General features: G+C 47.2%; 1 protein-coding gene across 4 annotated transcripts in view; it reads left to right on the top strand.

Moving 5' to 3' along the window:
* LOC140391478 (phospholipid-transporting ATPase IH-like) overlaps nucleotides 1–24289 on the top strand; it is an 81548-nt gene extending 57259 nt beyond the window's left edge. For 2 of the 4 annotated variants that reach the window (XM_072475980.1, XM_072475983.1), the window contains one exon: nucleotides 23614–24289. In XM_072475980.1, coding sequence (XP_072332081.1) covers nucleotides 23614–23877 — 264 coding nt within the window. In that variant the 3' untranslated portion in view covers nucleotides 23878–24289. Of the gene's footprint in view, nucleotides 1–2801; nucleotides 2930–23613 lie in introns of all 4 variants that reach the window. The other 2 variants (XM_072475981.1, XM_072475982.1) reach the window with 2 other exon arrangements.
* The last annotated feature ends 2236 nt before the right edge of the window (nucleotides 24290–26525 follow it).

Here is a 26525-nt window from a genome sequence, read left to right as displayed (position 1 = left end):
TTGGCAAAGGTTGGTATCATGAGCGTTACAGGCTCGGAGGGCCAAAGGTCCTGTTCCTGTGCTGTATTGTTCTTTATTCTTTGGTCATAAAAGCTAAGGGCAATTACAGGTTGAGCATTCATCCAAAATTCCGAAAACTGAAAATTTCTAAAATTGACACATTTTTCCACGCGCGGCTCACATGCGCAATCCCCAACACACACCGCACATATGCAGTTCCCAATGTTCCGCACTTGCGCAGTTCCCAACATTCCGCACGTACACAATTCCTAACGTGCGCAGCACCTGTACACCGCACCTGCGCAGTGTATGCCGAAATCCAAAGAAATTCCAAAATCCGATACACACTTGGCCCCAAGCATTCAGGATAAGGGATTTCAACCTGTATTACAAACATGGTAGCACAGTGGTTAGCATTGTTGTTTCACAGCTCCAGGGTTCGAGGTTCGATTCCGGGCTTGGGGCACAGTCTGTGCTGAGTCTGCACGTTCTTCCCGTGTCTGCGTCAGTTTCCTCCGAGTGCTCCGGTTTCTTCCCACAATCCAAAGATGTGCAGGTTAGGCAGATTGGCCATGATAAATTGCACTTAGTGTCCAAAAAGGTCAGGTGGGGTTACTGGGTTACGGGGAAAGGTGGGGTGTGCTTAAGTGGGGGTGCTCTTTCCAAGTGCCGTTGCAGACTCAATGGGCTGAATGGCCTCCTTCTGCACTGTAAATTCTCTGATTCGCTGATAACCTTTAGAACCACTGGATGTGTGGCAACTGGAGCAGAAGTGGATGATCCATTTACAGCATGTGACACAAATTAGTGGTGTTTCCATGATAAACTGCAGCCTCTGTAGCCATTGGTTCCAGAACTGGAGGAATGTCCTTCTGCCTGGTATGACACACTGGTGGGCAGCACTGCCGAACACACCTGGCATAGATTCATTGCTCTTGTAATAAATACAAGCACAGCAGAAGATTGTGTGTAAAGTAACATACCCAGTTACAAAACAGAACTGTTATATATAAATTGGGGTCTTTTTTAAATTCATTTACGGGATGTGGACGTCGCTGATTAGGTCAGCATTTATAGCCCACCCCTTGTTGCCCTTCAGAAGATTGTGGTGAGTTGCCTTGAACCGCTTAAACTGCAGTCCTTGAGGTGTAGGTACACCCACTTTGCTGTTAGGGAGGGAGTTTCAGGATGTTGCTCCAGCGACAGTGAAGGAACGGCCGATATATTTCCAAGTCGGGCTGGTGAGTGGCTTATAAGGGAACAGGTTATCTATGGTTCAAGGGGAGCATTCTCGATCGTGCGTCACAATTAGGCAGGTTTCAGTGCCGTACTAAAGTGCTGAACTGTCACAGATGCCAGGCTCAATTGAACTGTTTGATCGCGTCCGACCCAGTGACACGATCAGGCCGTTAAAAGATTTACGATGCTCGGGACGCCTCGCGAGATCTAACCAGATCTCGAGGCGTCACAACGTGGATCTCGCTCTCACTTTTTGGGATCTGGATTTGCATATTTAAGTGTTTACGGCAGTCTCCCAAGGCCTGTGATTGAATGTCCAGGCTTGGAGAACCTCGCCATGGTGCCGTTTAGCACTGGTTTTCACAAATATGGACCAGGCATAACAGCACTTGGGAGGGTCCCCCAGGTGGTCGGGCTGTGGGCAGGGTGGTACCCTGGCACCCAGACACCTTGACAGTGCCACCTGGGCACTGCTACCGATACCTGGGTGACACTGCCAGGCTGGCAGTGCCCAGGAGCCAGGTTGCCCGTGCCAGGGATCAGGCCCCTGGGTGCCCTGCCCTTATGAGGTGGGGTGAGGGGGTGTTCAAGGGCCCCATAATCGATAAGTTGGGGGGTGGGGGGGGGGGGGGGGGGGGGGTAGGAGATCGAGGTGGCATTTAAAACCAGTGCCCTGACCTCTTCCTGCACTGGCCAGCTTAGCTTGAGGTGTAGGAAATGAATGTTAATGCAGCCTCGGCAGAGCTTTCCTTGCACAGGCCCGAAAACAAAACATTTAATAGCGGGTTCATTCTCGGCACTGCAGGCACCGAGAAACATCCCCATAACAGGACTCTGTTTTTGCCCCCCTAAATCGCGCCTGCCATCTTTTGGGTGAGATGTTAAACCACGGCATAGTCTGGCCTTCCGCGTGGGCATAAAAGATCCTTCAATTGCAGGGGAGGTCTGGCGTGTCTTAGCCAATACTTATCCCTTGGCCAACATCACTAAAGCAGATTGTTTGGTAATTATGACATTGTTGTTTTATGCAGTAGCTGCTTGGTTTTCCTATTTTGCAACAATTACCACACTTCTGTGACTGCAGTACGGGCAGATGTGTATATAATGTGAAATTTGGGTAAAGAAAGAGCATACATGGAATTGAGGTATAGATGAGACTACAGATCCACTCGGTTGTGATAAAATTGAACATGTAACTTATGTAAAATTGTTGTCCAAATTGTACAGCATTATTAGAGCTTTCCTGGAAAAACCGTGTCCGGAGATAAGGTCAGATTCATCACTAATGTGCTGAGGTGAACCACATTTCCAGTGGTGGGTTGAGGCACCTGGAAATTCCAATGTTTTTAATTCATTTAATTGATTTGTTTACAATCCAGATCCAAGTTTAAGTGCTTTAAATTGGTTAAGAAATTGAATGCTTGTTCAATTTGAACATTTAGCTCAAGAAAAACTAGTATTTAACGATGATTTTGTGAAGAGAAACCCATTGTGGAGAATGTTTCTCCTGTTTATCATAAACATCTTCTTGCTTTAAAAGGAGTTTCTCCTCATCATTGCAGGAGATGCTCAAAGATAAAGCTGGCAATGTAATAACAGACTCTGAAAACAACGTGCAGCCACTTCTTTGGAGGGTGCAATCAACCGCTGAGACGTAATTAAAGTGTTAGGTAATAGCCACACATTTTTGGTAATTCATGGTTTTCCACCTGCCTTCTTATCTCCACATATTTTCTTGTTTATTCTCTGGAACCCAACCATATATCGAGTCAGTCAACAGACCAATGCACCAAAACATGAGACTTTTGTGAAATTACAACACATCTTTAACAGAACTCATCAGAAGCACCAGAAATTAATCCTGAAGACAGACTGCAGCCTGTCATTAGATTTACCATGGGCTCCTACTTCAGCACCATCTACATGTGCCCCTCAATATATAATTGGTGCAGGAGGGCTGGTCCAGGGACTGCGGTCAGCCATTTCTTACATCTGAAGCACTCAGCATTTGGTGATATGCTTTGGGACCAGACAACCAGTATATGGACCCTATCTGAGGATCTCGGGTCATCTCCAGGACTCCAATATTGAAGTGTTTCTGACACCATATAAAGGAGCTGATGGGAAATGTATTTTTTTTTTGTTTTGGAGGCCGGGAACCTCCCCAGCAGACTAACTTCAGCTGGTATGACAGGCTTTCCTGGGCAGGCAGGTACAGTGAACTTCTGGTGACATGGGCAGCCACTATTGCCATAGGAATCTTTGCCTAACCCTACAACTGCAGGTGGGATAAAGAACAGAGGTGTGATCTATCATGTACTACAGGATGTGCACCATCTTGCCTCACTGACCTTCAGACCTCATTAATATTCTAATATTTTTCAATGGATATGAGCAAGTACGATGGGCCGAAGTAGCAGGCAGACCAGTTGGTTTGAAGATTGTGGACTGGAAATTTCATCTCATCTCCTGCTCCATTGCATTCTTTCAAAGGATGTGGGTGTTACTGGCATGACCAGCATTTATCGCCTCACCCTCAGGGTGAACTGCCTTCTTGAATCACTGCAGTTCATGTGGTGTTGGTAGACCCACATTGCTGGTTGCCAGAAGTTCAGTGAGAATCTGGTTTACCTTGTAATCGGGATGACTGCTAAATTTCCAGGAAAGTCATAATAGCACAGGGACATAGGAGCATGAGTAGGCCAATTGGTCCTTTGAGCCTGCTCGATCATTCAATAAGATCATGACTTATCTGGTTGTGGTCTCAATTCCACTGGCCTGTCTGCCCCCACAACCCTTGATTCCCTTGTCTATCTAACTCAGCCTTGAATAAATCCAGTGACGTAGACTCCAGTGCCCTCTGGTGAAGGGAATTCCACAGACTAATGATCCTCCGAGAGAAAGAAAATTCTCCTAATCTCCATCTTAAAAGGGAGACCTCTTATTCTTAAGCTGTGTCCCCTAGTTCTAGTTTCTCCCATAAGGGGAAATAGCCTGTTGGTATCCACCCTGTTGAGCCCCCTCAGGACCTTGTGGGTTTCAATAAGATCAGCACCATTTGTTCTTTTAAACTTCAATCGGTGTAGCCCAACCTGATTTTCCTTGTAATATAACCCCTTCATCTCAAGAATGAGTCGTGAGCCTTCTCTTAATTTCTACTAATGCAATTATATCCTTTTTCAAATAAGGAGACCAAAGCTCCACAGTACAATGCCCTGTACAACTGCAGTAAAACTTCTCTACCTTTATATTCCATTCTCTTTGCAAGAAGCATTAACATTCTATTTGCCTTCTGAATCATTCTTGTATCTGCATACTAACCTTTTGAGATTCATATACCAAGACACCCAGATCCCTCTGTCTCCATTCAGATAGCATATTGCTTTCTTAGTCTTCCTGCCAATGTGGACAAGTTAATATTTTACCCCAGCTGCCAAATTTCTGCCCACTCACTTTCTCTATATCTGTTTATAGACTCCTCTTGACAAGTTATTTTCCTACCTATCTTGGTGTCATCAGCAAATTTAGCTCCCATACATTTGTCCCTTAATCCAAGTCATTGATATAGATTGTAAATAGGTGAAGTCCCAGCTTTGATTCCTGTGGAACTCCATCAGTTACAGATTGCCAGCCCAAAACATATTCCCTATTCTCTGCCTCCTGATAGATAACCATACTTTATTCAGGTCTTAATCTTACCCTCTACATCACTTGCTGTTATTGATAGTAACCTTATCGAATGCCTCTTGGAAATCCATGTACAACAAATCCACAGGTTAGAACATTTTAAAAAGCAGAAAGTACTGGAAAAATTCCGCATGTCTGGCAGCACCTGTGGAGAGCGAGTTTCAAGTCCAATTTGACTCTTCTTCGGAACTCATATGCAGGTTCCCCTGTATCGATCTTGCTTGAAGAACTCTAATAGTTAAAGATGGTTTTCCTTTCTCAAAACCGCGTTGACCTTTCCTTATGATTTTCTAAGTAAATTGCTATCCTTAATAATAGAATCTAGCAATTTCCCTTTGACAGATGTTGCATAGAAACATACATAGAAAATAGAAGCAGGAGGAGGCCATACGGCTCGTCGAGCCTGCCCCCCCATTCATTATGATCATGGCTGGTCCCTTTAGCCCCAAGATCTATATCTAATTTCTTATTGAAGTTACACAACGTTTTGGCCTCAACTACTTTCTGTGGTAGTGAATTTCACAGATTCACCACTCTCTGGGCGAAGACATTTCTCTTCACCTCAGTCCTAAAAGGTTTACCCTTATCCTCAAACTATGACCCCTAGTTCTGGATCCCCCCACCATAGGGAACATTCTTTCTGAATGTACCCTCTCTAATCCTGTTAGAATTTTAGAATTTTCTGAGATCCCCTCTCACTCTTCTAAACTCCAATCAATATAATCCTAACCGATTTGGTCTCTCATTATATGACAGTCTTGCCATCCCTGGAATCGGCCTGGTAAACCTTCACTGCACTCCCTCCTGAGCAAGAACATCCTTCCTGCATACAACACTACAGGTGTGGCCTCAGCAATGCCCCATACAATTGGAGCAAAACACCTCTATTCCTATACTCAAATCCTCTCGCTATGAAGGCCAACATACCATTTGCCTTTTTACCTGCGCGCTTGCTTTCAGTGACTGAGGCATGAGGACACCAAGGTGTCGCTGAGTATCCACCTCTCTCAATTTACACCCTTTCAAATAATAATCTGCCTTCCTATTTTTGCTACTGAAGTGGATAACTTCACATTTAGCCACATTATACTGCAGATGCCATGCATCTGCCCACTCACTCAGCCTGTCCAAATCCCGCTGAACTATCTTTGCATCCTCCTCCCACCCAACTTTGTATCATCTGCAAATTTGGAGATAAGGGGCTTCATTCTCCGATCCTGCAGCCTTGTCAGCATGATCCGTCTGGTCTTACGACCAGAAGGTCGGCGCCGCCCCCATATCGATGCTCCGCCTGATGGGAGGCTAGCAGCAGCGCAGCATAAAGCCCCCTGGCTTTTCCTGCGGATACGGCCAGAGAATGGCCGGTTCCATGGCCGCGCATGCGCACGGCGGTGGCCGACCCGCCCTGCCAAAAACTTCCCCCTTGTAGCCAGCTTCGCCAACCCCCATTAGATCCCCAGAACCGGCCGAAGTCCCCCTGCCAGTGGAATGACTCCCCCCGACTGGCGGCACTGGACTCCGTACGCAGCCGCCATGCAAGATCCTTGAACGGTGTGGGCACGGGATTCGGCCCATCGGGGGAGGGCCTCAAGTAACGTCCTGAGGCCGTCCCGGCGACGTGCGGTGTACTCCATGTGTACGCCATTTTTGAGGGGGCGGAGCATCGCGAAAACGGCGCCGCTCCCGATTCCAGCCGAAACGATTCTCCGGCCGATCGCAGAACACGATTTCAGCATCGGCAATTGGAGAATCCAGCCCAATACATTTAGTTCCCTTGTCCAAATCATTAATATATAATGCGAACAGTTGGGGTCCGAGCACAGATCCCTGCGGTACCCCAATAGTCACTGCCTGCTAATGGGAAAAAGACCCATTTATTCCAAAATTTAGCTTCACGTCTGCCAACCAGCTTTCCATCGATCTCAAGACACTACCCGTAATCCCATACACTTGAACTTTACATAGTAATCTGCTATGTGAGACCCTGTCGAAAGCCTTCTGAAAGTCTAAATAAACCACATCCACCTGTGGTCAAATCTACTAGTTACATCGTCAAATAATTCCAGTAGATTTGTCAAGTATGATTACCCTTTTGTAAATCCATGCTGATTTTGTCTAATTATATCACTGCTTTCCAAATGCTGTGCGATGAAATCCTTGATAATGGACTCTAGCAATGTCTCTACTCCTGACCCAGGCTCACTGGTCTATAGTTTCCTGTTATCTCTCTAACTCCCTTTTTGAATAGCGGGGTTATATTCGCTACCCTTCAATCTGGAACCAATGCAGAGTCCAAAGAATTTTGGAAAATTACTACCAATGAATCTACTATTTCTAGGGCCATTCCCGTAAGTACTCTGGGATGAAGATTATCAAGCCCTGGAGATTTACCTGCCTTCAATCTCATTAATTTCCCCCAAACTATTTCTTTACTAACACTAATTTCCTTCAGCTCCTCACTGAAACTTGTGTTTCTCAGAACTTCCGGTACATTATTTATGTCTTCCTTTGTGAAGACAGAAGCAAAGTACGAATTTAGTTCCTCAGCTATTTCTTTGTTCCCTGTTGTGAATTCCCCCGTTTCTGACTGTAAGGGGCCTACATTAGTTTTTAATCAACCTTTTTCCCTTCACATACTATAGTAACTTTTACAGTCCGTTTTTATGTTCCCAGCTAGCTTGCTTTCATATTGTATTTTCCCGTTCTTAATCAATCTCTTGGTATTCCTTTGCTGAATTTTAAACTATTCCCAATCCTAAGGTCTATTGCTTTTTCTTGTTAATTTGTATGCCTCTTCTTTGAATCTAATACTGTCTCTGATTTCCCCTGTAAGCCATGGTTTGGCCACAGTTCCTTGTCTACTGTTGCGCCAAATAGGAAAAAACTGCGTTTGGAGTTCACCTATTCATTCCTTGAATGCTGCCATTGCCTGTCTGCTGTCCTTCCTTTCAGTAATGTTTCCCAGTCCGTCATAGCCAGCTCATACCTCATACCATCATAGTTATCTTTATTGAAGTTCAGGACACTGATCTCAGAATCAACTACCTCACTATCCGCCTTGATAAAGAATTCTCTCATATTATAATCACTCATCCCAAGGGTTCTCACAACTAAACTGCCAACTAATCCTTTCTCGTTGCACAACGCCCAGTCCAAGATGGCCTGTTCTCTTGGTTCCTCAACGTACTGGTCCAGAAAACTATCTTGTATACACTCCAGAAATTCATCCTCTATATCACTGTGACTAATTTGACTCACCCAATCTGTATGCAGATTAGTCACCCACAATCACAGATGGTACTTTATCATATGCATCTCTGATTTCCTGTCTAATGCTATTCCCAACATTACCACTGCAGTTTGGTGGTCTGTACCGCCCCTACGAATGTTCTTTTCACTTGATGTTTCTTAACTCCACCCATACAGATTCCACATCATCTGTACTAATATCTTTCCTCAATATTGTATCAATATCTTCTTTTTTTAAAATAAATATTTTATTGAAAATTTTTGGTCAACCAACACAGTACATTGTGCATCCTTTACACAATATTATAACAACACAAATAACAATGACCTATTTTATAAACAAAAAATGAATAAATAATAAATAACAAAAATGAAAACTAACCCTAATTGGCAACTGCCTTGTCACAAGTAACACTCTCCAAAAATATAATTTAACAGTCCAATATATAATTACCTGTAGCAACGACCTATACATACTATACAGTATATATTAACAACCCTGAGAGTCCTTCTGGTTCCTCCCCCCCCCCCCCCCCCCCCCCCCCCCCCCCCCCCCGATCCTGGGCTGCTGCTGCTGCCTTCTTTTTTCCATTCCATCTATCTTCTTGCGAGGTATTCGACGAACGGTTGCCACCGCCTGGTGAACCCTTGAGCCGACCCCCTTAGAACGAACTTAATCCGCTCTAGCTTTATAAACCCTGCCATGTCATTTATCCAGGTCTCCACCCCCGGGGGCTTGGCTTCTTTCCACATTAACAATATCCTGCGCCGGGCTACTAGGGACGCAAAGGCCAAAACATCGGCCTCTCTCGCCTCCTGCACTCCCGGCTCTTGTGCAACCCCAAATATAGCCAATCCCCAGCTTGGTTCGACCCGGACCACCACTACTTTTGAAAGCACCTTTGTCACTCCCATCCAAAACCCCTGTAGTGCCGGGCATGACCAAAACATATGGGTATGATTCGCTGGGCTTCTCGAGCACCTCGCACACCTATCCTCCACCCCAAAAAATTTACTGAGCCGTGCTCCAGTCATATGCGCCCTGTGTAATACCTTAAACTGAATCAGGCTTAGCCTGGCACACGAGGACGACGAGTTTACCCTGCTTAGGGCATCTGTCCACAGCCCCTCCTCGATCTCCTCCCCCAGCTCTTCTTTCCATTTCCCTTTTAGTTCATCTACCATAGTCTCCCCTTCGTCCCTCATTTCCCTATATATATCTGACACCTTACCATCCCCCACCCATGTCTTTGAGATCACTCTGTCCTGCACCTCTTGTGTCGGGAGCTGCGGGAATTCCCTCACCTGTTGCCTCGCAAAAGCCCTCAGTTGCATATACCTGAATGCATTCCCTTGGGGCAACCCATATTTCTCGGTCAGCGCTCCCAGACTCGCGAACTTCCCATCCACAAACAGATCTTTCAGTTGCGTTATTCCTCCTCTTTGCCACATTCCATATCCCCCATCCATTCCCCCCGGGGCAAACCTATGGTTGTTTCTTATCGGGGACCCCCCCAAGGCTCCAGTCTTTCCCCAATGCCGTCTCCACTGTCCCCAAATCTTCAGTGTAGCCACCATCACCGGGCTTGTGGTGTAGTTCCTCGGTGAGAACGGCAATGGGGCTGTCACCATAGCCTGTAGGCTAGTCCCCCTACAGGACGCCCTCTCTAATCTCTTCCACGCCGCTCCCTCCTCCTCTCCCATCCACTTACTCACCATTGAAATATTAGCGGCCCAATAATACTCACTTAGGCTCGGTAGTGCCAGCCCCCCCCTATCCCTACTACGCTGTAAGAATCCCTTCCTCACTCTCGGGGTCTTCCTGGCCCACACAAAACCCATGATGCTCTTTTCAATCCTTTTAAAAAAAGCCTTCGTGATCACCACCGGGAGGCACTGAAACACAAAGAGGAATCTCGGGAGGACCACCATCTTAACCGCCTGCACCCTCCCTGCCAGTGACAGGGATACCATATCCCATCTCTTGAAATCCTCCTCCATTTGTTCCACCAACCGCGTTAAATTTAACCTATGCAATGTGCCCCAATTCTTGGCTATCTGGATCCCCAGGTAACGAAAGTCCCTTGTTACCTTCCTCAATGGTAGGTCCTCTATTTCTCTACTCTGCTCCCCTGGATGCACCACAAACAACTCACTTTTCCCCATGTTCAATTTATACCCTGAGAAATCCCCAAACTCCCCAAGTATCCGCATTATTTCTGGCATCCCCTCCGCCGGGTCTGCCACGTATAGTAGCAAATCGTCCGCATACAAAGATACCCGGTGTTCTTCTCCTCCTCTAAGTACTCCCCTCCACTTCTTGGAACCCCTCAACGCTATCGCCAGGGGCTCAATCGCCAGTGCAAACAATAATGGGGACAGAGGGCATCCCTGCCTTGTCCCTCTATGGAGCCGAAAATATGCAGATCCCCGTCCATTCGTGACCACGCTCGCCATCGGGGCCCTATACAACAGCTGCACCCATCTAACATACCCCTCTCCAAAACCAAATCTCCTCAACACCTCCCACAAATAATCCCACTCCACTCTATCAAATGCTTTCTCCGCATCCATCGCCACTACTATCTCCGTTTCCCCCTCTGGTGGGGCCATCATCATTACCCCTAACAGCCTCCGTATATTCGTGTTCAGCTGTCTCCCCTTCACAAACCCAGTTTGGTCCTCGTGGACCACCCCCCGGGACACATTCCTCTATTCTCATTGCCATTACCTTGGCCAGGATCTTGGCATCTACATTTAGGAGGGAAATAGGTCTATAGGACCCGCATTGTAGCGGGTCCTTTTCCTTCTTTAAGAGAAGCGATATCGTTGCTTCAGACATAGTCGGGGGCAGTTGTCCCCTTTCCTTTGCCTCATTAAAGGTCCTCGTCAATACCGGGGCGAGCAAGTCCACATATTTTCTATAGAATTCGACTGGGAATCCATCCGGTCCCGGGGCCTTTCCCGCCTGCATGCTCCTAATTCCTTTCACCACTTCTTCTACCTCGATCTGTGCTCCCAGTCCCACCCTTTCCTGCTCTTCCACCTTGGGAAATTCCAGCCGATCCAAGAAGCCCATCATTCTCTCCCTCCCATCCGGGGGTTGAGCTTCATATAATTTTTTATAAAATGTCTTGAACACTCCATTCACTCTCTCCGCTCCCCGCTCCATCTCTCCTTCCTCATCCCTCACTCCCCCTATTTCCCTCGCTGCTCTCCTTTTCCTCAATTGGTGTGCCAGCAACCTGCTCGCCTTCTCCCCATATTCGTACTGTACACCCTGTGCCTTCCTCCATTGTGCCTCTGCAGTGCCCGTAGTCAGCAAGTCAAATCCTACATGTAGAATTCTACAATGCCTTTCCCTGTACAGTCCCTCCTCCAGTGCTTCCGCATATTGTCTGTCCACCCTCAAAAGTTCTTGCAGCAACCGCTCCCGTTCCTTACTCTCCCGCTTCCCTTTATGTGCCCTTATTGATATCAGCTCCCCTCTAACCACCGCCTTCAACGCCTCCCAGACCACTCCCACCTGGACCTCCCCATTATCATTGAGTTCCAAGTACTTTTCAATGCACCCCCTCACCCTTAGACACACCCCCTCATCTGCCATTAGTCCCATGTCCATTCTCCAGGGTGGGCGCCCTCCTGTTTCCTCCCCTATCTCCAAGTCTACCCAGTGTGGAGCGTGATCCGAAATGGCTATAGCCGTATACTCCGTTCCCCTCACCTTCGGGATCAACGCCCTTCCCAGCACAAAAAAGTCTATTCGCGAGTAGACTTTATGGACATAGGAGAAAAATGAGAACTCCTTACTCCTAGGTCTGCTAAATCTCCACGGGTCTACACCTCCCATCTGCTCCATAAAATCTTTAAGTACCTTGGCTGCTGCCGGCCTCCTTCCAGTCCTGGACTTCGACCTATCCAGCCCTGGTTCCAACACCGTATTAAAATCTCCCCCCATTATCAGCTTTCCCATCTCTAGGTCCGGAATGCGTCCTAGCATCCGCCTCATAAAATTGGCATCATCCCAGTTCGGGGCATATACGTTCACTAGAACCACCGCCTCCCCTTGCAATCTGCCACTCACCATCACATATCTACCCCCGTTATCCGCCACTATAGTCTTTGCCTCGAACATTACCCGCTTCCCCACTAATATAGCCACCCCCCTGTTTTTCGCATCTAGCCCCGAATGGAACACCTGCCCCACCCATCCTTTGCGTAGCCTAACCTGGTCTATCAGTTTCAGGTGCGTTTCCTGTAACATAACCACATCTGCCTTAAGTTTCTTAAGGTGTGCGAGTACCCGTGCCCTCTTTATCGGCCCGTTCAGCCCTCTCACGTTCCACGTGATCAGCCGGGTTGGGGGGCTTCCTACCCCCCCCCCCCTTGTCGATTAGCCATCCCCTTTTTCCAGCTCCTCACCCGGTTCCCACGCAGCTGTATCTCCCCCAGGCGGTGCCCCCCCGCCCATCCCCTCCCATACCAGCTCCCCCCTCTCCCCAGCAGCAGCAACCCAGTAATTCCCCCCTCCCACCCCCCCCCCCCCGCTAGATCCCCTGCTAGCGTAATTACTCCCCCCATGTTGCTCCCAGAAGTCAGCAAACTCTGGCCGACCTCGGCTTCCCCCCGTGACCTCGGCTCGCACCGTGCGACGCCCCCTCCTTCCTGCTTCTCTATTCCCGCCATGATTATCATAGCGCGGGAACCAAGCCCGCGCTTCTCCCTTGGCCCCGCCCCCAATGGCCAACGCCCCATCTCCTCCACCTCCCCTCCTCCCCCCATCACCACCTGTGGAAGAGAGAAAAGTTACCACATCGCAGGATTAGTACATAAAACTCCTCTTTCCCCCCTTTTTAACCCCCCTCTTCGCCCCCTACATTCGCCCCACCACTTTGTTCAAACGTTCTTTTTAATAACCCGCTCATTCCAGATTTTCTTCCACAATAAAAGTCCACGCTTCATCCGCCGTCTCAAAGTAGTGGTGCCTCCCTCGATATGTGACCCACAGTCTTGCCGGTTGCAGCATTCCAAATTTTATCTTCTTTTTATGAAGCACCGCCTTGGCCCGATTAAAGCTCGCCCTCCTTCTAGCCACCTCCGCACTCCAGTCTTGATAAACGCGGATCACCGCCTTCTCCCATTTACTGCTCCGAGTTTTCTTTGCCCATCTAAGGACCATTTCTCTATCTTTAAAACGGAGAAATCTCACCACTATGGCTCTGGGAATTTCTCCTGCTCTCGGTCCTCGCGCCATCACTCGGCATGCTCCCTCCACCTCCAACGGACCCGCCGGGGCCTCCGCTCCCATTAACGAGTGCAGCATCGTGCTCACATATGCCCCGACGTCCGCTCCCTCCGCACCTTCAGGAAGACCAAGAATCCTCAGGTTGTTCCTCCTTGCGTTGTTCTCCAGTGCCTCCAACCTTTCCACACATCGTTTCTGATGTGCCTCATGCGTCTCCGTCTTCACCACCAGGCCCTGTATGTCGTCCTCATTCTCGGCTGCCTTTGCCTTAACGACCCGAAGCTCCCGCTCCTGGGTCTTTTGTTCCTCCTTTAGCCCTTCGATCGCCTGTAGTATCGGGGCCAACAGCTCTTTCTTCATTTCCTTTTTGAGCTCTTCCACACAGCATTTCAAGAACTCTTGTTGTTCAGGGCCCCATGTTAAACTGCCACCTTCCGACGCCATCTTGGTTTTTGCTTGCCTTCCTTGCCGCTGTTCTAAAGGATCCACTGCAATCCGGCCACTTTCTCCTCCTTTTTTCATCCGTATCCAGGGGGGATTCCCTTCTGGTTTACCGCACAGTGTTTTTAGCCGTCAAAATTGCCGTTGGGGCTCCTATCAAGAGCCCAAAAGTCCGTTTCACCGGGAGCTGCCGAAACGTGCGACTCAGCTGGTCATCGCCGCACCCGGAAGTCCATCAATATCTTCTTTAATCAACAATGCAACTCCACCACCTTTTCCTTTCTGTCTGTCCTACCTAAAAACTGAATAGCCTTAATGTTTAGTTCCCATCCTTGGTCACCTTGGAGCCACGTCTCCGTAATCCCAACGATATCATACCCTTTACATCTATCTGTGCAACTAATTCATCCATTTTATTTCAAATGCTGCATGCATTCAGGTACAAAACCTTAAGGCTAGTCCTTTTAACGTTCCTTGTCCCTTCCTACTATTTTTTACAGTGTTATTATCTGATACAGGTCCTTGATTTCTCTGCCTATTACTTTTCTTATTCTCCATGTTGTCTTTTTCTCTTGTTCTTGATTCTCCCTGATCTGATTCCTTACATAGATTCCATCCCCCTGCCATATTTGGTTAAACCCTCCCCAACTGCTCTCGCAAGTAGACCCCCCTTCTCTCCTCTCTCACCCCCTCCACCCCCCTTCCAGGACATTAGTCCCAGTCCTGTCCAGGTGTAACCCGTCAAGTTTATACAGATCCCGCCTCCCCTAGAACCAGCCCCAATGCCCCAGGAATCTGAAACCCTCCCCCTTACACCTCTTCAACCACGTAGTCATTCGATATATCCTGTTATTTCTACTCTGACTGGCACTTGGCAATGGTAGTAATCCTGAAATCACTGCCTTTGAGGTCCAATTTCTCAACTTTCTTCTTAACTCCCTGTATTCTTCTGTTGGGACCTCTTCCCTTTTTTTTACCTGCATTGTTGGTACCAACGTGTACCACGACCACTGGCTGTTCACCCTCCCCCTTCAGAATGTCCCATAACCGCTCCGAGACATCCTTGACCCTAGCAACAGGGAGGCAACATACCATTCTGGAGTCTCAGTTGCAGCCACAGAAATGCCAATCGATCACCCTTACAATAGAATCCCCTATAACTATTGTATTCCCGCTCTTTTATTTCTCCCTCTGCAGCAGAACCAACCGTGGTGCAACAAATTTGGCTGTTGCTGCTTTCTCCTGAGAGGTCATTCCCCTCAACGGTATCCAAAGTGGTATATCAGTTTTGTAGTGAATGGTCACAGGAGATTCCTGCACTGCCTGCTTAGCTCTTTCTGGTAGTCATCCATTCCTTTCCTGCCTGTGGAGCCTGAGCCTGCGGTGTGACCATCCCTCTATACGTGCTATCCATGGCAATCTGCACCTCGTGGATGCTCCACAGTGTTCCCGGCCTCTTCTCCATCTCCGAAACCCGGGCATCCAGGAGCTGTAGCTGGAGACACTTCCTGCACAGATGGTGGTCCCGGATGTCCTACATAGAACAAGTGGAGCAAACAAAAGCTTTGAGCTCTAAGCTAACCAGCCTACACTTTCCTGTTTCCTGTCTCCTTCCTTTCTTGAATAAAGGTATAACAAAGAGTAATACAGCACAGGAACAGGCCATTCGGCCCTCCAAGCCTGCGCCGACTATGGTACCTGCCTAAACTAAAACTGTATGCGCTTATCGAATGCTTATCCTTCCATTCCCACCTATTCATATATTTGTCCAGATGCCCCTTAAATGCCGCAATCGTACCTGCTCCCACCACCTCCCTCGGCAATGCGTTCCATGTATTTACAACCCTCTGTGTAAAAAGACTTGCCTCGCACATCTGTTCTAAATTTTTCCCCACGCACTTTAAACCTGTATCCCCTAGTACTTGACTCTCCTACCCTAGGAAAGAGCATCTGACTATCCACTCTGTCCATGCCACTCATAATCTTGTAGACCTCTATCAGGTCGTCTCTCAACCTCTGTTGTTCCAGTGAGAACAGACCGAGTTTATCCAACCTCTTACAGCTAATGCCCTCCATACCAGGCAACATCCTAGTAACCTGCTTCTGTACCCTCTCCAAAGCATTCACATCCTCCTTGTGTGGCGGCCAGAATTGTACACAATATTCCAAAATGAGGCCTAACTAAGGTCCTGTACAGCTGCAACATGACTTGCCAATTTTTATATTCAATGCCCTGACCGATGAAGGCCAGCATGCTGAATGCCTTCTTGACCACCTTATCCACATGCGTTGTCACTTTCAGTGATCAGTGGATATGCACACCCAGATCTCTCTGCCTGTCAGTACTCGCAAGAGTTCTACCATTTACTGTGTAATTCCTACATGCATTGGACCTTCCAAAGTGCATTACCTCACACTTGTCCGGATTAAACTCCATCTGCCACTTCTCCGCCCAAGACTCCAACCAGTTTATATCTTGCTGTATCCTCTGACAATCCTCTTCACAATCCGCAACTCTCACCAATTTTTGTGCCGTCTGTGAACTTATTAATCAGATCAGCTACATTTTCTTCCAAATCATTTGTGTACATTACGAACACCAAAAGGTCCCAGAACTGATCCCTGTGGAATGCCACGAGTCACGGTCTTCTATTCAGAAAAGAACCCTTCTACTGCTACCCTCTGTCTTCTGTGCCCAAACCAGTTCTGTATCCAACTTGCCAGCTCTCCTCTGATCCCATGTGACTTCACCTTCTGTACCAGTCTACCATGAGGTATCTTGTCAAAGGCTTTACTGAATTCCATGTATACAACATCTTTCCCTCATCTAGCATCTTTTGCTATTTTCCAATCTGCTCTTACCCTTCTAGAATTTTGAAAGTGATAACCAATGGCCTTTACTGTTTCTGTGGACACTTCTTTTAAGACCCTAGGATGCAGACCATCTTCCCTGCTGATGGTGATTATTTTAAATTACTCCCTTTCACCTTTAATTTTCTTTAGTCATCCTTTGCTAGTTCTTAAAATCTTTAACCTAGTTGCCCAGTTCACTTTAGTTAGCTCTGCTTTCATACCTTTATAATTGCCCGCATTTCAGGTTAAATCAACAGTCTCGGACTCACACTTTTCCATTCAATCCGAATATGAAATTCTATCACGTTATGATTCCTGTATTCTGGGCGTTCTTTTATCCTGAGGTTATCATAGAATCATAGAGGTTTACAGCATGGAAACAGGCCCTTCGGCCCAACCAGTCCATGCCGCCCAGTTTTTACCATTAAGCTAGTCCCAGTTGCCCGCACTTGGCCCATAACCCTCTATACCCATCTTACCCATGTAACTATCTAAATGCTTTTTAAAAGACACAATTATACCCGCCTCTACCACTACCTCTGGCAGCCCATTCCAGACACTCACTACCCTCTGAGTGAAGAAATTGCCCCTCTGGGCCCTTCTGAATCTCTCCCCTCTCACCTTAAACCTATGCCCTCTAGTTTTAGACTCCCCTACCTTTGGGAAAAGATGTTGACTATCTACCTTATCTATGCCCCTCATTATTTTATAGACCTCTATAAGATCACCCCTAAGCCTCCTACGCTCCAGGGAAAAAAGTCCCAGTCTATCCAGCCTCTCCTTATAACTCAAACCATCAAGTCCCGGCAACATCCTAGTAAATCTTTTCTGCACTCTTTCTAGTTTAATAATATCCTTTCTATAATAGGGTGACCAGAACTGCACACAGTATTCCAAGTGTGGCCGTACCAATGTCTTGTACAACTTCAACAAGACGTCCCAACTCCTGTATTCAATGTTCTGACCAATGAAACCAAGCATGCCGAATGCCTTCTTCGCCACCCTGTCCACCTGCGACTCCACCTTCAAGGAGCTATGAACCTGTACTCCTAGATCTCTTTGTTCTATAACTCTCCCCAACGCCATACCATTAACTGAGTAGGTCCTGGCCTGATTCGATCTGCCAAAATGCATCACCTCACATTTATCTAAATTAAACTCCATCTGCCATTCGTCGGCCCACTGGCCTAATTGATCAAGATCCCGTTGCAATCCTAGATAACCTTCTTCACTATCCACTGTGCCACCAATCTTGGTGTCATCTGCAAACTTACTAACCATGCCTCCTAAATTCTCATCCAAATCATTAATATAAATCACAAATAACAGTGGACCCAGCACCGATCCCTGAGGCACACCACTGGTCACAGGCCTCCAGTTTGAAAAACAACCCTCTACAGCCACCCTCTGTCTTCTGTCATCCAGCCAATTTTGAATCCAATTGGCAACCTCACCCTGGATCCCGTGAGCTTTAACCTTCTGCAACAACCTACCATGCGGTACCTTGTCAAAGGCTTTGCTAAAGTCCATGTAGACAACGTCTACTGCACTGCCCTCATCTACCTTCTTGGTCACCCCCTCAAAAAACTCAATCAAATTTGTGAGACATGATTTTCCACGCACAAAGCCATGCTGACTGCCCCGAATCAGTCCTTGCCTCTCTAAATGCTTGTAGATCCTGTCTCTCAGAATACCTTCTAGCAACTTACCTACTACAGACGTTAGGCTCACCGTTATGTAGTTCCCAGGCTTTTCCCTGCTGCCCTTCTTAAACAAGGGCACAACATTCGCCACTCTCCAATCTTCATTGATTAATTCTGCCTCATTGCACATTACCAGGTGTCGAATAGCTTGCTGTAGAATTGGCTGTAGAATGTACTGCTCTAAGAAATTATCCCAGATACACTGTATGAACTTGTTTTCCAGGCTACCTTTGCCAATCTGATTCAATTAATCAACATGTAAAGTCATCCATGATTATTTTGATATCTTTCTTACATGTCCCATTTCTTCCTCTATACTCCATCCTACAAGCAACTACTGTTCGAGGAGCCTATAAAATAATCCCACAAGTGGCCTCTTTCCTTTCTTATTCCTCATCTCTACATGAACCGATTCACTGTATAACGAGATCCTTAATGAACAGAGCTACCCCACCACCTTTTTCTAGTTTATTGTTTTTTCAAAATGTTAAATACTCTTCAGTATTGAAGCCCCAGCCTTGTCTATCTGTCCTAACATTTAATCTATGTTGTTACAAATGTTGCTCACATTCAAATGTAGAGCCTTTAACTCTGTCTTTTTACCGTTTTGCAATCTCTGGTGCACTCTGAAGTTTGTTCCTCCGTCTCTTACTGCCACACTCTGGTAAATTGCTGCTCTGTTCTATTACCTTATTGTTTCCCTTTGATTTACTACGTGTCCTCTCACATAATTCCTTCCCTTGCCGTGGTCAGTTCGCTCATCTATCTTGCAGCCCCTGCTCTCATCTATACAAACTGCAAGAACCTCAAACTCATTGCACAGTTACAAGGATTGCGGCTTCTCCACTGCAGCTTTCTTGATTGCCACACCTGCCTCAATCACTGTCACACCCTCCCGTCCCTGACCATGGAACAGATCAGGCGACTGTATGGACATTGCAGTGTCCATAGCTTGGCCTCTAGCTGCAATACACCCTCTGCCCAGCTCCATATTGCGTTTTAGTCAACTAATTAATTATGCTGTGAATTTTAAAAAAATTAATACCTCTCCTCACTATCACTTACGATTTCAACCTTAGTTATACAATAAACCTCCACCACTTAAATAAAATTAAACAGTAAACTCACCAGCCTCTCACTTCCCTTCTGCTCGTGCTTCGTCATTCTTTATAACGTAGGCATTTAAAAGTTATTTAAAAATGTACATTTATCTAATTTCCAGCACTTCATATACATACACACACATGAAGAGCTGTGACTAACCAACCAGCCACTTTCCTGTGATGTCCCTGTTCACTTTTCTTTCAAACTTCAGACACAGCTGAATGCCCTCCAGTCAATGTTCCTCCCAAAGGTCCACCTTCCTCCCCAAAGGTAAGTTACTCCTCGGGTTGTATTTATCTGCTCCACTGTGTGTGTTTCTCCTGCAGGTACACTCCTCTCTGCCTCCATCCCCAAAGGTAAGTGATGTGGAACCCGCTCCTCAAGCTGGCATCTCCTACAGGTCCACTCCTGTCTGCCTCTCTCCCTGACATCTGGCATCTGAGCACATCTAGTGACTCATGGGGTTTTGTCTTGATTGATCTTTGTCAACAGTAATCAAAAAGTGGAACCAATTTTAGAAATGAGCCAGTTGTTGTCGGCATTTTAATTTGAGAGTATATACGCAACAACACTTATTCAAGTATACAGTGGTAAACACTACACATTTAATCAGTAGATATATGGAGGGTTCTTGTGATCAGTAGTGTATATTTGGGCACTTTCCATCTTTAGGGTATATATAACCAAGTACATTTAATCTACAGGGTTTATATACCAGGTAATTTAAATCTATAAACTGTGTGTGTGTATATAAGACGATGACTGATTTTCTATCTCCACTCTAGTTTCAAATTAGGATCCTGTACTTCTTCCTGCTCTCTGTTTTCCATTATTGATCCATTATTCCAGCATTTTACTCACAATGTGCCAAATTTATATAACGCAAAGTGGCAGTAAGCAGAAGAAAGGCCCATTCACCAGTAATAGTTAAAGACATCACGTGAAACAAGTTGCTGGTTAACTTATTAGCTTCAGAGTCCTTTCTTTGTGTATTTTTGACTCTCAAATATTCACTTGTCTGCTGTTAACTGCCTCAGAAAAAGTTTGGCTTTTGGTTGCTGGGGGAAGATAGCAAAGAGCAAGAGGGAGGGGGAAGTGCACTGAGCTCATAATCTATCTTCAGGGAGCATTTCTTCTACACTAACCTTACTGAGGAGGAATGTCTGAGGTACCTTGTCAAGATTATCATGGCCCTTAACCTTTATGCTGAGACAGCTTTCAAGCTACAGCAAGTGACATCAGCCAAATATCCCAGGACGGGAGGTCTCAGAGACTCTATACCAGGAGGGACACTTACATTTCCTTCCCTGTTGGCAGAGAGAATTCTCTGCCCCTGTCAGAGCAATAGTCTCAACTTCCATCCTGTACCAGTTCTCCACTTCACCTTTATTCAAACCAGACCTCCAGGTTGCAGCCTTGCTATTGGGCGAATAGGTATGTAGACTCTGGAAATAGCTAACAACTCATGCCAGGAACCCAGGCACAGACAGAAGGGCCCTCAATGAGACCCTAGCTGCCACAAGGGACATCAAGCAAAGAATTAGTGTGCTCAAGCAGTGATTATTCTGTCTGCACTGCTTAGGGGAGCATTGTGACACACTTTTGCATTGGTTGCAAGATGCGCTACAACTTTTTCAACATAATGACCAGCCCTTACCACCAACTGGTAAGCAAGAAGTATTGAGAATGAGGAGGAGGAGAGACAGCAACCATCAGCGTTCCCAGCTGTTGGAGCTTTCAGAGATCAGGGACAGAATTTTCCCCCAAATTGGCAAAGTGTCAGGTTCTGACTGAAAACCCCAGAGAAAGAGCCATGTTTTCTCTCCAGATCCTCTGACACTTTGTCAAAATGAAGGTGGAGTGTGTTTTGTGTTGCAACACTGGCGGGCGGTGCCTCATAAAGCCGCCAAACCCGGCCCTGCAGAAATGGAAGGACACCCCAATCTCAACGTAAAAATCAAGACACCCCCAACCCACCACCATGGCTGGCATTTGGGCTTCAGTAACACCCCCACCCCCCCCCATCCCATAAGACCATAAGACATAGGAGCTGAATTAGGCCACTCGGCCCATCGAGTCTGCTCCGCCATTCAATCATGGCTGATTTGTCTCATCCCCATTCTCCTGCCTTCGCCCCATAACCCCTGATCACCTTATTAATCAAGAACCTATCGATCTCTGTCTTAAAGACACTCCGTGATTTGGCCTCCACAGCCTTCTGCGGCAAAGAGTTCCACAGATTCACCACCCTTTGGCTGAAGAAATTCCTCCTCATTTCTGTTTTAAAGGATCATTCTTTAGTCTGAGATTGTGTCCTCTGCTTCTAGTTTTTCCTAAAAGTTGAAACATCCTCTCCATGTCCACTCAATCCAGGCCACGCAGTATCTTGTAAGTTTCAATCCCACCACCAGCATCGTCGGTCTCAGGGCTAGTGAGAACACCCCCTATGGGGTTCCCTGGAGGCTCCACCCATAGCATACCAACCCTAACCCTGGCACTACCTGGGTGTCAGGAGGCTGCCCTGCCATGTCCCTGACCACCCAGGGGCTACACTGGATTCCACACCCCCGGCATGGTCATCTCGATAAATTGTGATTCCCACTGGCCTGAGTCACGGAGGGGGGAGTATATGATTTCCCTGAAAGATATGGGGCGTGATTCTCTTGCCGTGTTGCACTCAAGCGAGAGCACAACGTGGCCGGAGAATCCCGGGCGAGGTCTCCAGCGAGCTTCCCAACAGCCTCCACGCCTCAAGAGATTCACCAAAGTCCTGCGAGACGTCGGAGTCGGAACACTGCCACAAATGAGCGAGACCAAACGCTGCTCGCTGAAGTAGGTCGTAAACGTACTTCAGACCTACCTGCGTGTGATCCACCCATCTCCCTCGATTCTCCGGCCTCTCCAGAGAGGCTGCAGCCGGGCGCCAATCCGTGCTCGTCCACACAAACATGGACCAGGCGGAACGGCACCCGGAGGATCTCCCGGACTATTGGAGACCCCTGGTGGTCAGGGTGAGTCCAGGGTGGATCTTTGGTTCTCCCCCTGGAGCGTGGGCACCTCGGCACTGCCCAGTTGCCACCCTGGCACTGCAAAGGTGCCTGGATGGCACTGCCAAGCCAGCAGCAGCACTGCCTGGGTGCCAGGCTGGCAGTGCAAGGGTGCCCGAGTGCCTGGGTGGTACTGCCAAGGACCACGGGCTGAGGGGAGCTATGCCCATGAAGTGAGGATGGAGGGGGCTTTGAAGGGTGGGGTGTGCAGGGCAGGTAAGTAGGGGCCTCTGGGAGGTTGGAAGGGTGATGGGTGGGGGACCTGGAAGGGAGGGGATGCTGGAAGGGGACTTGGGGGCTTGAAGAGGGGGTCCCCAGGGACCCCATTGTGGGGTGTCCTCACTTGGGGGGTGTGGGGTAGTGCCCATGTGTATGGAGGGTGACATTGCCCATGGGTGGGGGTGTGGGGACCCACAAGCTCACTTAGAGATCAGGGCACTCTTTCAAAATAGCAGCTTGATGTTGGAGTTCAGCTCCCCAGTGCTAAAAAAAAAATTCTAAGTGTGGGCTCAACCGGTGAGAAACTCCCCAGGGCCCAAACAAGTGACTATGTGTCATTGAATAGTGGCGAGAAACCCCTAGAAAAAACAGTCACAAATTAACTTAGAAATCTTTGGGGAGAATCACACCCCAGGCGCTAAAATTATGGAAATCCATGTGAATCAGGTTCACGTCCTCGCAGGGCATGAACCGGATTACGTCGCCGGTCATTCTGTGATCTCCCCTGCACAAATCTTGTTATGGCCCTATTGCGAGAGTTAGCGAACAGGCCAGGAAAATCCCCCCCCCCCCCCCCACCACCCCGGGTCTTCGGCTCTTCAAGGAGCATTTCACTTACACTAGCCCTCCTGTTCCCCAGTTGATCCACAATCTCCCCTTCTGCAATACACTCACAATTCCATGATCTACCCTTCCCCCAATCTGAACACAACTTCTCAAAACACCCACAATTACATAATCTATGACTGTAAATCGCGGAAATCCCAATAGTTAATTTGTTCTAATTTTGTTCCTCAAACTAATAATTGCTTTTGTTTGGTTGTAGGATATCCTTAGGCAATCCAAGAAGGACCGTGTATCAGAATTCACCCCACTGGCTCCTCCTCAGAATTCCACCTACACAAATAACATCTATAGGTCCCGTCAACAAAGGTCTGTCTCTGTTCCAAACTCCAGGAAGGTGATGCAGACATATTGGGCAGAGGATGATTATTGTAATTATCCATCACTGTTTGACTATTCCGGTAATCACTGCACTTCCAATGCTCGACACCTTTTTGTTGCATCAGGTTTGGAAACTGCAGTCTAACCTACAATATATTGCCTTTGAATCCTGTGGTTCTGAATTTAATCGCTCTTGTTTTAGCAAGACTGTTGCAGTAAAGACTTGAGAAATCCTTTTGACTCCAGCGTTTCAAGAACTGGAATAAGATGTCCTGCATTCTGCTGCATTTTGCCTGGGCAGTCGCCCATGTGCTGAAGTGTAAGTTAATAATGCACAGTCTGGCACTGTGCTGCTGATAATACTACATGACTTTATTGTATTTGTTGTGATGTTGCTTTGTCATCCAGTAATTCTAAAACCTATGTGACATCTGGCAAACTGATCATAAAACTATTAGCAAGGTGACATCAACATAAAGTCTGCCAGCAATCAAGTTGTCTATTGATGTTCCTTTATACTCTCTTGCTTTAATAAATCTTCCTATATTTGACTTTAATGTAAACTGTCTAGTTCGTAAACAATATTTCAAATGATACACTTTACTTTGTTCACATATTAGAACTCATTCACACCTGCACCGACTGATATTCGCAGGCTGAAACCTTGTGCTGATTTTAACCTGCCTGAACGGAATGACCTCAGGAGCATTGTGACTGTGACTTCGGAAACATTGTGACCGTGACCTCGGGAACATTGTGACTGTGACCTCGGAAACATTGTGACTGTGACCTCGGGAACATTGTGACTCTGACCTCGGAAACATTGTGACTGTGACCTCGGAAACATTGTGACCGTGACCTCGGGAACATTGTGACCGTGACCTCGGGAACATTGTGACCATGACCTCGGAAACATTGTGGCTGTGACCTCGGGAACATTGTGACTGTGACCTCGGAAACATTGTGGCTGTGACCTCGGGAACATTGTGACTCTGACCTCGGAAACATTGTGGCTGTGACCTCGGGAACATTGTGACTGTGACCTCGGAAACATTGTGACTGTGACCTCGGGAACATTGTGACTCTGACCTCGGAAACATTGTGACTGTGACCTCGGGAACATTGTGACTGTGACCTCGGGAACATTGTGACTGTGACCTCGGAAACATTATGACTGTGACCTCGGGAACATTGTGACTGTGACCTCGGAAACATTGTGACCATGACCTCGGGAACATTGTGACTGTGATCTTAGAAACATTGTGACTGTGACCTCGGAAACATTGTGACTGTGACCTCAGGAACATTGTGACTGTGATCTTAGAAACATTGTGACTGTGACCTCGGAAACATTGTGACTGTGACCTCAGGAACATTGTGACTGACCTCGGAAACATTGTGACTGTGACCTCAGGAACATTGTGACTGACCTCGGAAACATTGTGACTGTGACCTCGGGAATATTGTGACTGTGACCTTAGGAACATTGTGACAGTGACTTCGGGAACATTGTGACAGTGACCTTAGGACCATTGTGACAGTGACCTTACGAACATTGTGACCGTGACCTTAGGAACATTGTGACCGTGACCTCGGGAACATTGTGACTGTGACCTTGGGAACATGTGTGACTTGACCTCGGGAACATTGTGACTGTGACCTCGGAAACATTGTGACTGTGACCTCGGGAACATTGTGACTGTGACCTCGGAAACATTGTGACTGTGACCTCGGGAACATTGTGACTCTGACCTCGGAAACATTGTGACTGTGACCTCGGGAACATTGTGACTGTGACCTCGGAAACATTATGACTGTGACCTCGGGAACATTGTGACTGTGACCTCGGAAACATTGTGACCGTGACCTCGGAAACATTATGACTGTGACCTCGGGAACATTGTGACTGTGACCTCGGGAACATTGTGACTGTGATCTTAGGAACATTGTGACTGTGACCTCGGAAACATTGTGACTGTGACCTCAGGAACATTGTGACTGTGATCTTAGAAACATTGTGACTGTGACCTCGGAAACATTGTGACTGTGACCTCAGGAACATTGTGACTGACCTCGGAAACATTGTGACTGTGACCTCAGGAACATTGTGACTGACCTCGGAAACATTGTGACTGTGACCTCGGGAATATTGTGACTGTGACCTTAGGAACTTTGTGACAGTGACTTCGGGAACATTGTGACTGTGACCTTAGGACCATTGTGACAGTGACCTTAGGAACATTGTGACCGTGACCTTAGGAACATTGTGACCGTGACCTCGGGAACATTGTGACTGTGACCTTGGGAACATGTGTGACTTGACCTCGGGAACATTGTGACTGTGACCTGAGGAACATTGTGACTGTGACCTCGGAAACATTGTGACTGTGACCTCGGGAACATTGTGACTGTGACCTCGGAAACATTGTGACTGTGACCTCGGGAACATTGTGACTGTGATCTTAGAAACATTGTGACTGTGACTTTGGGAAGATTGTGACTATGACCTCGGAAACATTGTGACTGTGACCTCAGGAACATTGTGACTGACCTCGGAAACATTGTGACTGTGACCTCGGAAACATTGTGACCGTGACCTCGGGAACATTGTGACCATGACCTCGGGAACATTGTGACTCTGACCTCGGAAACATTGTGGCTGTGACCTCGGGAACATTGTGACTGTGACCTCGGAAACATTATGACTGTGACCTCGGGAACATTGTGACTGTGATCTTAGAAACATTGTGACTGTGACCTCGGAAACATTGTGACTGTGACCTCAGGAACATT

Source organism: Scyliorhinus torazame, chromosome 15 (assembly GCF_047496885.1).
Source record: "Scyliorhinus torazame isolate Kashiwa2021f chromosome 15, sScyTor2.1, whole genome shotgun sequence".
NCBI lineage: Eukaryota > Metazoa > Chordata > Chondrichthyes > Carcharhiniformes > Scyliorhinidae > Scyliorhinus > Scyliorhinus torazame.
Note: the sequence above shows the minus strand (reverse complement) of the source record. Positions and strands in the feature narration are given on the sequence as shown.